Source organism: Danio rerio, chromosome 15 (assembly GCF_052040795.2).
Source record: "Danio rerio strain M-AB ecotype USA chromosome 15, GRCz13ab, whole genome shotgun sequence".
NCBI lineage: Eukaryota > Metazoa > Chordata > Actinopteri > Cypriniformes > Danionidae > Danio > Danio rerio.
The window spans coordinates 48954647-48970000 of record NC_141035.1 but is presented as its reverse complement, the minus strand read 5'-3'; the positions used below and the strand labels follow the sequence as shown (position 1 = coordinate 48970000).

Sequence of the window (15354 nt, the reverse complement as noted above, 5' to 3'; positions counted from 1 at the left end):
TTGCACCAGACGAAACACAACAGACATGTAACAACAGACACCCCTAATATGAAAGGTGTAAATGTTCACTCTGTGATTGTCGCAATATTGCTCACATTTGGTGCATGAATGCACAACATGTAGGAAGAAAGGGAGCGCATTGTGATCTGGCACCGGCATCCGAGTATGGGAAGTTGCACCGCTAATAACAGTCCATGTGAAACTCGCTGATTGTTTTCGGTTCCTGGGGGGCTTTCTGACAGTTAGTACTGAGTCACAGTTCTTTAGCTCAATTTCAAGATCAAGTTGATCATTGTCAGCTTATTCTGTTGTTCACCTGAGAGAAATTGAAGCTGTTTCTAAAATATACATTTCAGATATTGGTTAACTAAAAACTCCTTTTAATATGGAAAATATTTCTTCTATCGGGGGCTGCTTTTTAATTTAGAAAACAGTTTAAATCAGCTTTAAATCAGCGTTTAGGCTTGATAGTCAGGCACACTCGCGTCAATCTGGCAGCCTTCGATTGCGTGGACTCAACAGAGAAGGAACAGAGTGAAAATGTTTTTTGATCCAGCGGTGCAATACCTAGTTCAGCCACTGGGGGTCAAACTTGCATACTATACCTTTAAAATAATGTCATATATACATATGTATATATATATATATACATATGTATGTATGTATATATATATATATATATATATATATATATATATATATATATATATATATATATATATATATATATGTATATAGATAGATAGATAGATAGATAGATAGGGGGTCAAACTTGCATACTATACCTTTAAAGTAATGTCATATATATATATATATATATATATATATATATATATATATATATATATATATATATATATATATCAGTAGGAGAAAGATGAAAGTATTAAAAATAAACCTTTCCCAAAAAAGTAAATTGAAAAATAAAAAATTGTGTCTGATGAACTTCCTAATAAATTGATAAATGTTGAAATGTTGCTCATTTTAAACTTTGGTATTTTTTGCTGGTTTTATTCTCTGAGGAATAACAAACTCTTGAGATAGATTTCTATATGTTATTAAAGCTTGTCTGAGCTGAACGTGTGTTGGTTGTTTTGCACAGAGCAATGGAAACCTCTGAATCTGGAGGAGAAGAAGAAATACGACCGAGAGTTTCTGCTGGGCTTCCAGTTCATCAGCGCCAGCATGAGCAAACCTGAGGGTCTGCCGCACATTACTGATGTAGTGCTGGATAAGGTGACGGAACACACACACACATACACACACACGGACATACGCAGACATACACACAGACATTCAAACATACGCAAACACACAGACACACACACTCAAACAAACAAACATAAGTGTATACACAAACATACGCACACACATACGTGCTCACATATTCATTTACATATACATACACATATGCATACACTCACACATACATACACACACTTAGACATATGCATGCACACTCACAATGACACACACTCACAAATGCACACACACAGATATAGACGTTCAAACACTTAGACAGACTTACACACAGACGTACACACACTCATACAGACATACATGCGCACATACACACAAATATAAACATATGCAATCACACACATATACACATGCACACATACATATATACAGACACACTCTCTCACACAAACTCACACACACACACACACAGACATACAGACATATGCACACCCACACGCAAACAGACATACACACTCAACCGTAAGTGTACTCACAAACGTACATACACACATACATGCGCACACACATTAACATACAACTACGTACACATATGCTTACACTCACACATATATACACACACACACACAGATATAAACACACACATACATACTCACAAATATACACACACACACAGAGATATAGACATACACACACTCATACAGACATACATGCACACACACATTAGCATACACGTACACATATACTTACACTCACACATACATGCACACACAGATATAAACACACACGTACACACTCACAAATGTACACACACACACACACACACACATAGACCTTCACACATTTAGACAGACATACACACACTCATACAGACTTACATGCACACACACATTAACATACATTCACGTACACATATGCTTACACTCACACACACACACACACACACACAGATATAAACACACACGTACACACTCAAAAATGTACACACATACACAGATGTAGACATTCACACACTTAGACAGACATACATGCGCATACACACATTAACATACATTCACGTACACATATGCTTACACATACACACACACACACATGTACACACAGATATAAACACACACGTACACACTCACAAATGCAAACACAAATACACACAATATAGACATTCACACACTTAGACAGACATACACACACTCATACAGACATACATGCGCACACACACACACAAATATGAACATACGCAAACACACAGTGTAATCACACACATATATAGACATGTGCACACATACATATATACAGACACACTCTCTCACAAAAAAACGCACACAGACAGACAAGCACATGCACACAAACACACACACACATACAGACATATGCACACACACAGACATACACACTCAAACAATCATACGTGTACACAAACGTACATACACACATACATGCGCACACATTAACATACATTTACGTACACATATGGTTGCACTCACACATACATACACACACTCACAAACATACACACACGTATACACTCACAAATGCACACACACAGATATAGACATTTACTCACTTAGACAGACATACACACACTCATACAGACATACATGCGCACACACACACACACACACAACCATCTTCTGATGTATAACAGTGTGTGTGTGTTCTGTCTTTCTGCAGGCCAATAAGACTCCTCTGCGTCAGCTGGACCCTAGTCGTCTGCCGGGCATGAACTGCGGTCCAGACTTCACTCCGTCGTTTGCCAATCTGGGCCGTCCGTCAGCTGGAGGACGAGGACCGGTAGGTGATCAGGCTTTATGCTGTGTGTGTGTGTGCGTGTGTGCGTGCGTGCGCTAGGGGTTAAGCGACGTTAGAAATTTTTTTTCAAAGGTGACTTTTATGATATTAAAGTCAAGTCGACGTCCACTAGTCGCTGGTGACGTCTTCAATAAAACACAAGATGCTAATGCGTTGCAATGTGTCAGAGTTTGTGACGTTATTTGCAGAAAAAATATACACACATGCTGTTTAACCATAGACTGTAAAACATATGGATGTAGTGTCCGTGACGTCACCCATAGGTTTCTGAAGAGCGCAAAAGAAGCCACAAGTAGGCGCGGCCAACCGTCGCCATTTTGTTCGCTCGTCATCGCAGTCACCGCGGGATACCAAACAAGGGCAAAGAGGCGGAGAGTGGGCGGAGCTACAGACGCATGCTGGCGTTTTGCTTGGACCTGGCTCAGACACACTTTACTTTGGGAGAACGTTTAATACTTTATCACCTGCGACTCGTTTGTGTTCTGACCACTTGTGCTTGGCTGTACACTACATCAATAAAGTGTTTATACTTTTAAAAACACTGCTGTAACACATTGAGCCACTAAACATTGTTCTTATGACGTTTTACTACACGTGAATTACTTCCAAACACTTCAGATATAGTCTGTGTTAGTAAATGTAAGACTATTGATGAAATCCAGCATAACACTGTATGACAACGCTTCAGATGACTGTTCTAGAGCCCACAGCTAATCAATCCGTCAGATTCTGGAGTGCATTACACCTCTAAATATAAATATAAATGATAAATGATCTTAAATAAAACACATACATGTATAGAGATGGTATACAAGTATTTAACTTTACTCACATGGGAAACGGAGGCCACGTGAATGGTTTGTGAGCACAATTAAGTGCACTCAGCATGCCATGCCATCTAATAATTGTAGGAAACAAGTCCAAAAGGCAGTTGAGTGTGTAAAGCCACATTAAACAACACAGAAATACGATGAATATGCAGAGTTCAGCGGCTAATCTGCAGGATTCAGCTGAGGCGACCAACGAGACCTAGCTGTCACTCAAGTGGCCACGCCCTTAATTATTCAAACTTAATATAACTTAATATAAAGGAAACGGATGAGTTATAAAAAATTCACCCCCTCACAGTTGTCATGAAGGGCAATATTAGCTGTATTAACCGAAATCTTTTTTTGTACCAGGCTGTAAACACCTTTTTTTCTGCTGTAAAGTTGGCCATTCTAACAGTGGGCTCAATTAAAATTTGCTCTGTTTTGGAGCCAGGAGTGGCCAGGACTAGCGGAATATCAGATGAATTGCAGTTTTAGTTACTTCCGTATTGGCTTCCTGAGGGAGAGAGGGAGGTTGCCGCTTGTGTTTAACAGCTCATAATAGAGATCTGCACGGGACTAAATTTTGAATCCCGCTCCAGTTTCTAGCCTGAACCCGACTGCTCCAGCTTATATTCAGCATTTGTTGTCCCGCTGCCCGACCCGCCCCGTTTTCTACCCGCCGCGCCCGATCCCGCTAAAGAGCGGGGGGGGGGAACAAAACCAAAAACCACCCAGCTATACAGAGTCCAGACAGCCTATAACAAGCTGTCTGTATAAACACACACAAAAATAAGCACCAAGCACTAGGGGTGTCAAAATTAATTGTTTCTTCGGTGCACAGCAATGCAGACGCGGACAATTCGGTATCGGTTCAGTAATAATCATAACCGGTTATTATGTACTGACGTCATTTATCTCCTATGCGCTCTGTCGCGAGGGAGGTGAGCGCGAGTATTTTTAACACTCAGGGCCGGCCCGTTTCATAGGGACCCTAGGCAAATGCTAAGGGTGCTGTATATCCAGGGGGCGCCAGAAATGAGCGCGCTTCAGTTGGTTTTGTTTGCAATATTCCTGACACACATTCAGTTATAGACGCCAATAACTCAAAATCTCTTACCCTAAAAAGATCTAAAGTGTCTTTCCTACAAAAAGACAAAGCTGGTTATGTTTCACAGCTGTCTTTCTTTTTTTTCGCTCGACATTATGATCACTGCTCCCTTTAAGCCCTCGCAATATGTGTTTAGCCGGGAGAGCTCGCGCTGAGAGGAGCCCTCAGTAAGGGACCATCGGAAAAGTGCTTTTTTTTTTTTTTTTTTTTTCCCACTTTCTCTCCCTGTTGCGAGGGCTTAAGTGTGTGTGTGTGTGTGTGTGTGTGTTTGTTTGTTAGGTGCTGTCTATGTTTGTGCATGCATCTGAATGAGAGACAGTGTGGTGCTGTGTGTCTGTGTGTTTATACAGACAGCTTGTTATAGCCTCCCCCCTAAAATATAACGTTGTATATGGAAAGCATCGTCAATGCACCGTGATGCACCGAGATAACGAATTGAACCGAATTGAAGGCATGATAATTGTAACCGAAACGTGAGACTAGTGTAGGTTCACACCTCTACCAAGCACACACACACACACACAGACAAATCTCTCCCTCTCTCATTCGAGGCGCGTGCGCTCATGCACATACACGCACACACCTACGCTTGCTCGCTCGGGAGCGATATTGCTAGACGGCCCGCTCCCGTCCCAAATTAAACCCGTTTTTATTCGGAAATGTATTCCCGCGCCAAAGAATGCAGACCTCTGGCTCATAACACGTTACGCAACAAGCCAGAATGAAACAAAGGAACTGCCATGTTTAAAATACACACGCGAGAGCAGCGTAATTAAATATGCATATATTAACGAGCCATGGTCGACCCGAGCTCAAACAAATGTCGTCGTGTTGATGAACAGCCAGAAAGCCAAAAAGAAGAGCAGATTTACCCTGTGTCCCGTAGTTTTTTACGAGCCAGTCTGAAGCGCGAGCGGTTTCGCTTTCTTACGTCTATATCTGAAATAACGAAGTTCTTGAGCTGATGATAATAACGTGCGCTTGATTATTAAAGTTTTTTTAAAACCCGATCCAGTCAGAAACTGACAATCGCGAGAGTGAAGCGCGAAAAAACAAAGGAGAAGCCGAAAAACAAGGAGCACATTGTTTCTGCAGCAAACGTGAACAAACTGCCTTGTTTACCGTTTATCGTCACCTTTTGGACTAATTTGAACTCAGAATGATGGAGTGACTCTCTAACAGAGAGGCTACATGTGCTGCTGAAGATTACAGACACAGATGAGAGGTTTACACTGACTGTGGGCTATATTTCCTGTTGTTATTTAAACCTAATTAAGGAATGTAAACCTAATTAAATGTAAGCTGTGTGTAGTTCTTTTGTAGTTGGCAACATATCAGAGATCAAAGCATTTTTTTATTTATATTATATAATTACAGACGTTACAGAAGGCTATTTCGCACTGTCATTGATCTGCAGTTATGCTGCGGTCACACCAGACGCGGAACAAGCATCAGGCGCGAGTGATTTACATGTAAAGTCAATGCAAATGCGCGAATAGACATCCTGCGGCGCGAATGACGTGAATGGCGCGGCGCAAATTGAGCTTTTTGCGCGTTTGACGTGAATCATTCGAGTTTGAAAGTCTGAACTTCAGCAGACATTCGCGCCAAGTTAACCAATCAGGAGCTTGCTCTTGTGGGGGTGTGATTGTGATCGCCTGTTGTAGGTGTCCCGAGGGAAGTCCTCTAGCTGACACCAACAAAAAGTTCATCAATCTGAGCTCGGCTCAGTCAGAAGCACCGCTGAAAGCCTCCGTCATCCAGGTTCAGTTTCTGGAGGAGTTTATGAGCTCACAGAGCTGTATGCACCTGTGAAAAAATCTAGCGGACTCAGACACGACCCTAAACGTATCGACGCTGTTTTTTAGCCTTCATAAAGCACATAAACACTGTTATTTTCAAAATAAAATCCATGTTAGGCATTTAGCAACAAAGCTGTGAATTTGAAAGTGAATTTGACGCACGAATGAAGCGGGGTTTGAGGTGCGTATGAATGAGTACACTCATATCATGATTTATCCGCGTGTTCCGCGTCTGGTGTGAACACAACATTATAATCAACTCATGTTCATCGAAAAGTTAGTAATAAACATTTAAACAGAAGTATTTCTGTGTGTAAAGCATATGTATGTGATAAGTGCTTCTCATATGATATGCGAGCGACCCGCACAGGTTTACTGTAGACATTTTCTCGAGCTAAAATAACGTCAACTGAAACTCTGTCGTACACCACGTCCACCAAAAGGGTACCCTTGATAGTGAAAACGCAAGCCTGACAAAGGTGACCCGTATCATACTCTACCAGTAAGTGTAAACAAGCCATTACAGGTTGTGGCTCACAATTCACAGCTTGATCTGTTATGGTTGGAGCTGCTCCTCCTTTTTAGCCGAATCACTGGGAGAGATTCTGGAAGCTGTCCTTTGTCAAATGCTAGCTATATATATATTATCTGTATATTATCACTTCTCACTTTGTGTCCTTTGGAAGCCCAAAGACAGAAAAGGATGGAGCTCTGTGGAAATAGCAGCGTTTGGACGCCATTTTAGCTTTCTCTGCTTTAACATGACTGCGCCTCTGGCCACGCCCCTTCGCTGTGCATGGTGTATGCGCGAAACTTTGAAGCCCTGATGATCTCGCTAACCCGGGTGCATTTTTTAAGTTACAATTAACTCACTAACCCAGATGTACATCACCTGTATAACATAACATCATTATTTAACCATTATTTAACTGATGACTAACCCTAAACTGCTCCTGTCCTCGCTTTTTTGCATAAATATTTGATGTTTTATTTTAAAAGAGTGTGTGTGCGCGTGTTGTGTGTAGCCGTCAGGTCTGGGTGGTCCGCGGCGCTCTGGTCAGAGTCTCCAGCATCAGCAGCAGCAGCAGCAGCAGTACCGTGGTAAAGAGCCCAGGAAGATCATCGCCAGCGTGTCTCTGACTGAAGACGTGCAGCTCAATAAAGCAGAACAGGCCTGGAAGCCGTCAGTGAAGCGCAGCACAGATGAGGATCAGCCGGAGCTGCAGACGCAGGAACTGTTCAAGCGCGTGCGCAGCATCTTAAACAAGCTGACGCCGCAGATGTTCCAGCCGCTGATGAAGCAGGTCACCGAGCTCTCCATACACACCGAGGAGAGGCTGAAAGGAGTCATCGACCTCATCTTCGAGAAGGCCATCTCCGAGCCGAACTTCTCCGTCGCGTACGCCAACATGTGCCGCTGCCTCATGGGGGTGAGCAAAACACGCTTTCTAGATGTATATTTGTTTATTATGTTAATATTAAAGGTCTTGTGAAAAGAAAATCAAGTATTTTAGATGTTTAGGTGTTGGTCTTTAAGGATATCTATAGACCTTTTTCTTGGAACGCAAAATTACCCATGATGCTTTGCGTGTATGCGCAAGGAGAATGCGAAGAACTTCCGGTCGGCAGCTGATGCGTGTAAACAGTCACATTTGGACAGCTTTGAAACGATAGTTTTAATCTATTTTACCTGCTTTTATCCTCTTTGAACTAATCCTGTTGTCCATCAGCAGCATCTCCTGGACTGATCATTTACAGAAATGTGATCTAATAGGATGGAAATCAGCTGCTTTGAGGCGTTTTCCCCTCGTTGTCAGACGGCATCTTCTGCAGTTTAAATGAAGCCTCGTCATCGCTAAAGTCAACATTTTCTCTTTATTTCAAATATATAACCAGCCCAAACTAATGTAGTTCACCAAAATGTTTGACACACACACGTAGCCTGTACTGTGCCTCTGACACTGATTTAATAACTGTGACAAAGTGAAAATATAGCCTAGTGTCATCTCGAAATGACAGAAAAACACAAACCGTGGTGAAAACAACACACGAAATTAAACACAAACGGCTCGCGATTAGAATGAACAGCAAATCAGCAGCAGAGGATCAATAACAGACTTTTATTGCTCATTTTTGTAAATTGCACGACTTTCATACCTGTTAAGTGTCATGCAGTGCTCTGGTTTGCTCTCTCTCTCTCTCTCTCTCTCTTTCTCTCTCTCTCTCTCTCTCTCTCCCCCCCTCTCTCTCTGTGTGTGTGTGTGTGTGTGTGTTAAAGAGCCGCTGAGCTAACAGCTGACAGGCCGGTAACGCACACACTGTATTTCTGACGGCAGACACGTGAACTAGGAGAACGTTTTCTCGTATTTCTGACGCGCTTGAACCACACGTGACAGATTATAACGGCTTTAACAGACACATTTCTAAGTTGTGTGTCACAAAAACACTCTGTTATCCATTAAAAACGTTATTGAAACCCATTTTCGGAGCGCAAATTACCAGTTGTACACGCTGTAAACGGAAGTTTTTTAGCATTCTACCGGAAGACGCTGGTCGCTTTGGCGCCCTCCATGCAGCAGCCATGAAGAAGGTCTATAAGCCAGTGTGCTCCAAAACAGTGACAAAATTGGCGTTTCTAAGATGTAAAACTGATATAAACATCCAAATCTTGCAGTTTGTCTCTTTCCTCTTAATGGATCAATGATTTTTGTCACCTTATAATGAATACACAATCCCAGCTGTAAGGGCAACCAATAATACGTCTAGTTCAGGGGTGTCCAAACTCGGTCCTGGAGGGCCAGTGTCCTAGAGAGTTTAGCTCAAACCTTTAATCAAACACACCTCAACCAACTAATCAAGCTCTTACTAGACATACTAGCAACATTCTGGCAGGTGGTTTAAAGCAAGTTGGAGTTAAACTCAGCAGGGCACCGGCCCTCCAGGACCGAGTTTAAACATCCCTGGTCTAGTTGATCATTTGTTAAAGTGTCAGACGGTGGATTTTTCTGCTGAATCATCTGTTGATCTGCATCCCAATCATCACAAATACTGTAGAAGACCTGCTGGAACCAGCATGGAGACAAGATTCTCACAGAAATCAGTCAAGTTTGGTGAGGGAGAAATCATGGTTTGGGGTTGCATTCAGTATGGGGGCGTGCGAGAGATCTGCAGAGTGGATGATCAACATCAACAGCCTGAGGTATCAAGACATTTGTGCTGCCCATTACATTACAAACCACAGGAGAGGGACAATTCTCCAGCAGGATAGCGCTCCTCATACTTCAGCTTCCACATCATAGCTCCTGAAAGCTGAGATGGTCAAGCTGCTCCAGGATTGGCCAGCCCAGTCACCTAACATGAACATTATTGAGCATGTTTGGGGTAAGAAAATGGAGGCGTTGAAGATGAACACAAAGAGTCTTGATGAGCTCTGGGAGTCCTGCAGGAACGCTTTCTCTGCCATTCCAGATGACTTTATTAATCAGTGATTTGAGTCAGTGCAGAGATGTATGGATGCAGTCCTCCAAGCTCATGATGGAGTCAGACACAATATTCATTCTGTCTCCACTGCAGCAGGACTTTATATTCTATACTGGACATTATTTCTGTTCAGTGATGAGACTTTAGTCTAAGCAGAGTCAGACCTTACTGTCCTAATCAAATCATTAATAATCAAGACATGATCAGATTTTATTGTGCTCAAATAAGCAAAATCTAGAGGCCTTTACCTTTCATATAAGACACTTCTGACACCAAATCATCAACTAGAAGTCAACTTATGTGCTGTTCCTAATACTTGGATAGGCAACAAGACTTGTGTATATGTATAATCATCATAATCTCACTTTAATTTGCGTATACACATGTGCGTTTCTCCATAGCTGAAGGTTCCCACAGCTGATAAACCGGGAGTGTTTGTGAACTTCAGGAAGCTTCTGCTGAATCGCTGTCAGAAAGAGTTCGAGAAAGACAAAGATGACGATGAGACCTTCGAGAAGAAACAGAAGGAGCTGGACGCTGCCACTGTGGTAGGGGAGAATATATATCATTACTAAAATGTTCACGTCTTATTTGAAAGTTTCTGGTTGTCTGTGCTGACACAATGTTTGTTTTTCCCAATTGTTTTTTTTTTTTTTTTGTAAAGCTTCCAGATTTGCTATGTTTGCTGAATTTGTTATTATTATTATTATTATTATTATTATTATTTGATTAAAAAATGCACAACATAACATGTTTATTTTATTACTATATTATTTTAATTCATTTTCTTTTGAAAATCTCTTTAAAACTCAAATTTTTATTATTTTAAAATTTAAGCAGGAAACACACTTTCATATAACTTAAATGCAGGATTTTAATATTGTTGTTATTTAATCAAATAAAAAAAATAGTGTTACCTATTTGTTGCATTTGTATTGTTTATATTTTATTACCTTGTTTTTATTAGTTTCATGTTTTTTGAAAATCTTTAAAAGTTAAAGGCATGATTTTAATTATAATAATGTTGTTATTATTATTACTACTACTACTGTTATTTAATAAAAACTAAATAAAATGAAGTTTGAACATTTTGCCTTTGTATTGTTTATATTTTATTACTATATTTTTTTATTCATTGTCATCTGAAAATCTCCTAACCTCCTATTTTTGTTTATTTCAATATGTAATATGCAGGAAACACTGGAAACTTTCATATAAATTCAATGCATGCATTTATTATTAATACTATTGTTGTTGTTAAAAAAAATTAAATATTTTAACCTTTTTAAAATAGTTTAACCTTTTTTATATTTGTATTGTTAATATTTTTTTCTGTTATTATTATTATTATTATTAATAATAATAATAATAATAATAAAAACAAGTTGTGTTAACAGTTAGTATTTAAATTGTATTAAATTTTATTACTTTGTTTTATTAGTTGCGTGTTCCCTAAAAATGTCTTTAAAACTTAAATGCATGATTTTTATCATAATAATGTTATTAATATTATTATTATTATTGTTAATAATAAAAACATGTTTAAACAGTTTACATTTGTATTGTTTATATTTTATTTCTGTATGTTTTATTAGTTGCATTTTCTCTTAAAATCTCTTTAAAATTTAAATGCATGATTTTAATAATAATAATATTATTACTATTATGATGATGATGATGATTATTATTATTATTATTATTACTATTATTATTATTATTATTAGATATTATTATTATTATTATACTATTATTATTATTATTATTTTATATTGTTGTTGTTGTTGTTGTTTTTATTATTATTATTATTACCACAGCTACTTAATTTAAAAATAAAAAAAATTTTGGTATTTGTCAAACTAAGTTAATATAAGTTTTATTAATTGACCCCAGATTAATAAAGTGACTAAGCTGAAGGAAAATGATTGAATATCATCAGTGTCTGTAACGATATGCGTAACCTCTCTTTCTGTCTCCGCCCTTTTAGGAGGAAGAGCGGCAGAGACTAAAGGAGGAGCTTGAGGATGCCAAAGACAAAGCCCGGCGACGGTCGCTAGGGAACATCAAGTTCATCGGCGAGCTGTTTAAGCTGAAGATGCTGACGGAGAACATCATGCATGACTGCATCGTCAAACTGCTGAAGAACCACGACGAGGAGAGTTTAGAGTGTCTGTGCAGACTGCTGGCCACCATCGGCAAAGACCTGGACTTCGAGAAAGCCAAGGTCTCAAACACACAGAGATATTTATTATATTATATTATATTATATTATATTATATTATATTATATTATATTATATTATATTAGATTAGATTAGATTAGATTAGATTAGATTAGTTTATAGTATAGAATGTTATATTATATTATGAATATATTATATTATATTATTAATGTTATGTTATGAAAATATTGTATTATATTATATTATATTATAGTATATTATATTATATTATAAATATATTATATTACATTATATTATATTAGTAATGTTATATTATGAATATATTATATTATATTATAATTGTTATATTATATTAGTTTTTATCTTATTATATTATTAATATGTTATATTATTAATAAATTATATTATATTATTTTTTATATTGTATTATATTATTTTACTTTATATTATATTATATTATATTACATTAAATTATATTATATTTAATTAAAATAAATTAAATTATATTAAAATAAATTATATTATTAATATTTTATATTTTGAATATATTATAATATTTATTTATATTATAATTTATTATATTATATTATGTTATCTTATATTATATTATGTTAAATTATATTATTATTTTATAATTTATTATATTATATTATTTTCCCAGATATGGGTTGCGGATGGAAGGGCATCCGCTGCGTAAAAACTTGCTGGATAAGTTGGCGGTTCATTCCGCTGTGGCGATCCCGGATTAATAAAGGGACTAAGCCGACAAGAAAATAAATGAATGAATATTATATTAAAGTATGTTATATTATGAATATATTATATTATTTTATATTATATTATTAATATTATATTGTATTATATTTTATTATATTATTTATTTTATATTATATTAAATAATTGTATTATATTATAGTATGTTATATTATATAATTAATATATTATGAATATATTATATTATTCTACATTAAATTATATTATGAATATATTAAATTATGAATATATTATATTATATTATATTATATTATATTATATTATATTATATTATATTATATTATATTATATTATATTATTAATATTGTGTATCTTTGTTTTGTCCAGCCCCGAATGGATCAATATTTTAATCAGATGGAGAAGATCATTAAGGAGCGTAAAACCTCCTCCAGAATCCGCTTCATGCTGCAGGACGTTCTGGATTTACGACGGGTGAGGACTGCATGTTTCACACCACTCAGAACTCATAACACTCTAAAGTCCCCTTTAGTCACTTGTACATAATTTTCTAGGGTTCAAAATTTATACAGATTTGACATTTTCCCCTCATACTTCTGTCAGAATGGGTACGAAGTTGGCATTGAATTTCATTTGAAATGGTATTAAAAAGGTCTGAATAAGCCTTGAATTTCATTTAGAGGATCCCAAGGGTACCCTGTTTAAGGGCATGAGACCTTTCTCTGGTCATTTGTTTGTTCGTTGAGATAAAATAAAACAAGCCATCTCTAACAGCTGTATTTCTGACTATGTTTTCTCTCTCTCTCTGTGTGTGTGTGTGTGTGTGTGTGTGTGTGTGTGTTTTGTGTGTTTTGTGTGTGTGTGTGTTAGAGTAACTGGGTGCCACGCAGAGGAGATCAGGGCCCGAAAACCATCGAGCAGATCCACAAGGAGGCGCAGCTGGAGGAGCACCGCGAGCAGGTGAAGGTGCAGCAGCAGCTCATGTCCAAGAAGGACAGCAGATCCGGGGCCACAGCTGGAGGAGGGATGGGGTCCCGTGGGTCCACACACACACCCGGGCCACGGGGAAACCAGAGCCCTGACGATGGCTGGAACACTGTACCCATTTCCACTAAAAACAGACCCATCGACCCAACACGACTCAGCAAGATCACCAAGGTCTGAACCTCCTCCGGCACATCATCATTCACACAGTTCATCATTTGAAATGCCCTGATACCTGTATGTACCCTGATGATGTGTGTGTGTGTTTATTGTGCAGCCTGGAGCTCTGGACTTCAATAATCAGCTGCTTGCCCCTGGAGGTAAAGGCACGTGGGGCAGTTGGGGCAAAGGCAGCAGTGGAGGATCAGGAGCAAAACCCAGCGACAGCGGTCAGAGACTTTTCTGTTCACTAGCATTTATAATACACTCTTAAGGGGCAGTTCACACAGAATGAACAAAATGCTACGCTGCACTGTTTTTAAACCCTTTCCTATGCTCTGCATCTTTGCGTTTTTAAAAGCAAGGACTCATTCAGTGTGATTGAGCCCTAAGGTTAATTGATACTTCTGCATTGAACGTCTCGTAAAAATGCAACTGAATAGTCTTGGGTCGTTCTTGAACGTTCTTTAAAGGTGCACATGAAAAATGTGTAGCACATGGAAAAAAAAAAGTGAGGATTTTCATGCAAGGTTATTATAGTTAACGAAAACGAAAATTTCACGTTAAGTGAAATAAAAATAAAAACGAGAGTTTTTATAAAAACTAGAACTAACTGAAACTGTATTGTGTACATACAAAACTAACGGTAAGAAAAATCATAGCAAAAAATAAAGGCCCTGTTTACACTAGTGCGTTTTAGTTTTAAAACGGCGTTTCAGATCAAGACCGATCCACATTAGCGTTTCACCTAGCGTTTCCGAACATATCTACGTCCACACGACGCCACCAAAAACGTATATCACGTGACCATTCGCGCACTCTAGGCATGCGCGTTCTAGTATAAACAGGAAGCATGCGTTTCGCTCGACATTTGGTTATTGTTAGTCTACAAACGCCGGCTGAACAATGAACGCGATGGCAAAGAAAGCAAGAGAGGTATTTTTGTGGACAGACGACGAGGTCGAGTTGTTACTAAACGTAACAAATGAATAACTGCACAATGGCGCCTAAAACAGACAATAGTGCAAACAGCGCTCCCATTTCTGTGTCCGTGTTGTTGTTTACAGTGAAGGCTGGTCTGCTGTCTTC

At 38.3% G+C, this 15354-nt stretch overlaps 2 protein-coding genes across 10 annotated transcripts in view; both read left to right on the top strand.

Annotated features, from left to right (window-relative positions):
* The window catches only part of alp3 (alkaline phosphatase 3), a 141227-nt gene that overhangs the window by 77252 nt on the left and 48621 nt on the right, over nt 1-15354 (top strand). The window lies entirely within an intron of this gene.
* Nucleotides 1-15354, top strand: part of eif4g1b (eukaryotic translation initiation factor 4 gamma, 1b) — a 91801-nt gene that overhangs the window by 54023 nt on the left and 22424 nt on the right. For all 9 annotated transcript variants that reach the window (XR_015509875.1, XM_087284575.1, XM_087284577.1 and 6 more), the window contains 8 exons: nt 1103-1236; nt 2872-2991; nt 7757-8161; nt 10613-10759; nt 12196-12432; nt 13492-13596; nt 13993-14280; nt 14384-14495. Coding sequence is in view for 8 of the 9 variants with exons in the window: in XM_087284575.1 (XP_087140701.1) it covers nt 1103-1236; nt 2872-2991; nt 7757-8161; nt 10613-10759; nt 12196-12432; nt 13492-13596; nt 13993-14280; nt 14384-14495 (1548 nt within the window). In the remaining variant the exon portion in view is untranslated. The remainder of the gene's footprint in view (nt 1-1102; nt 1237-2871; nt 2992-7756; nt 8162-10612; nt 10760-12195; nt 12433-13491; nt 13597-13992; nt 14281-14383; nt 14496-15354) is intronic.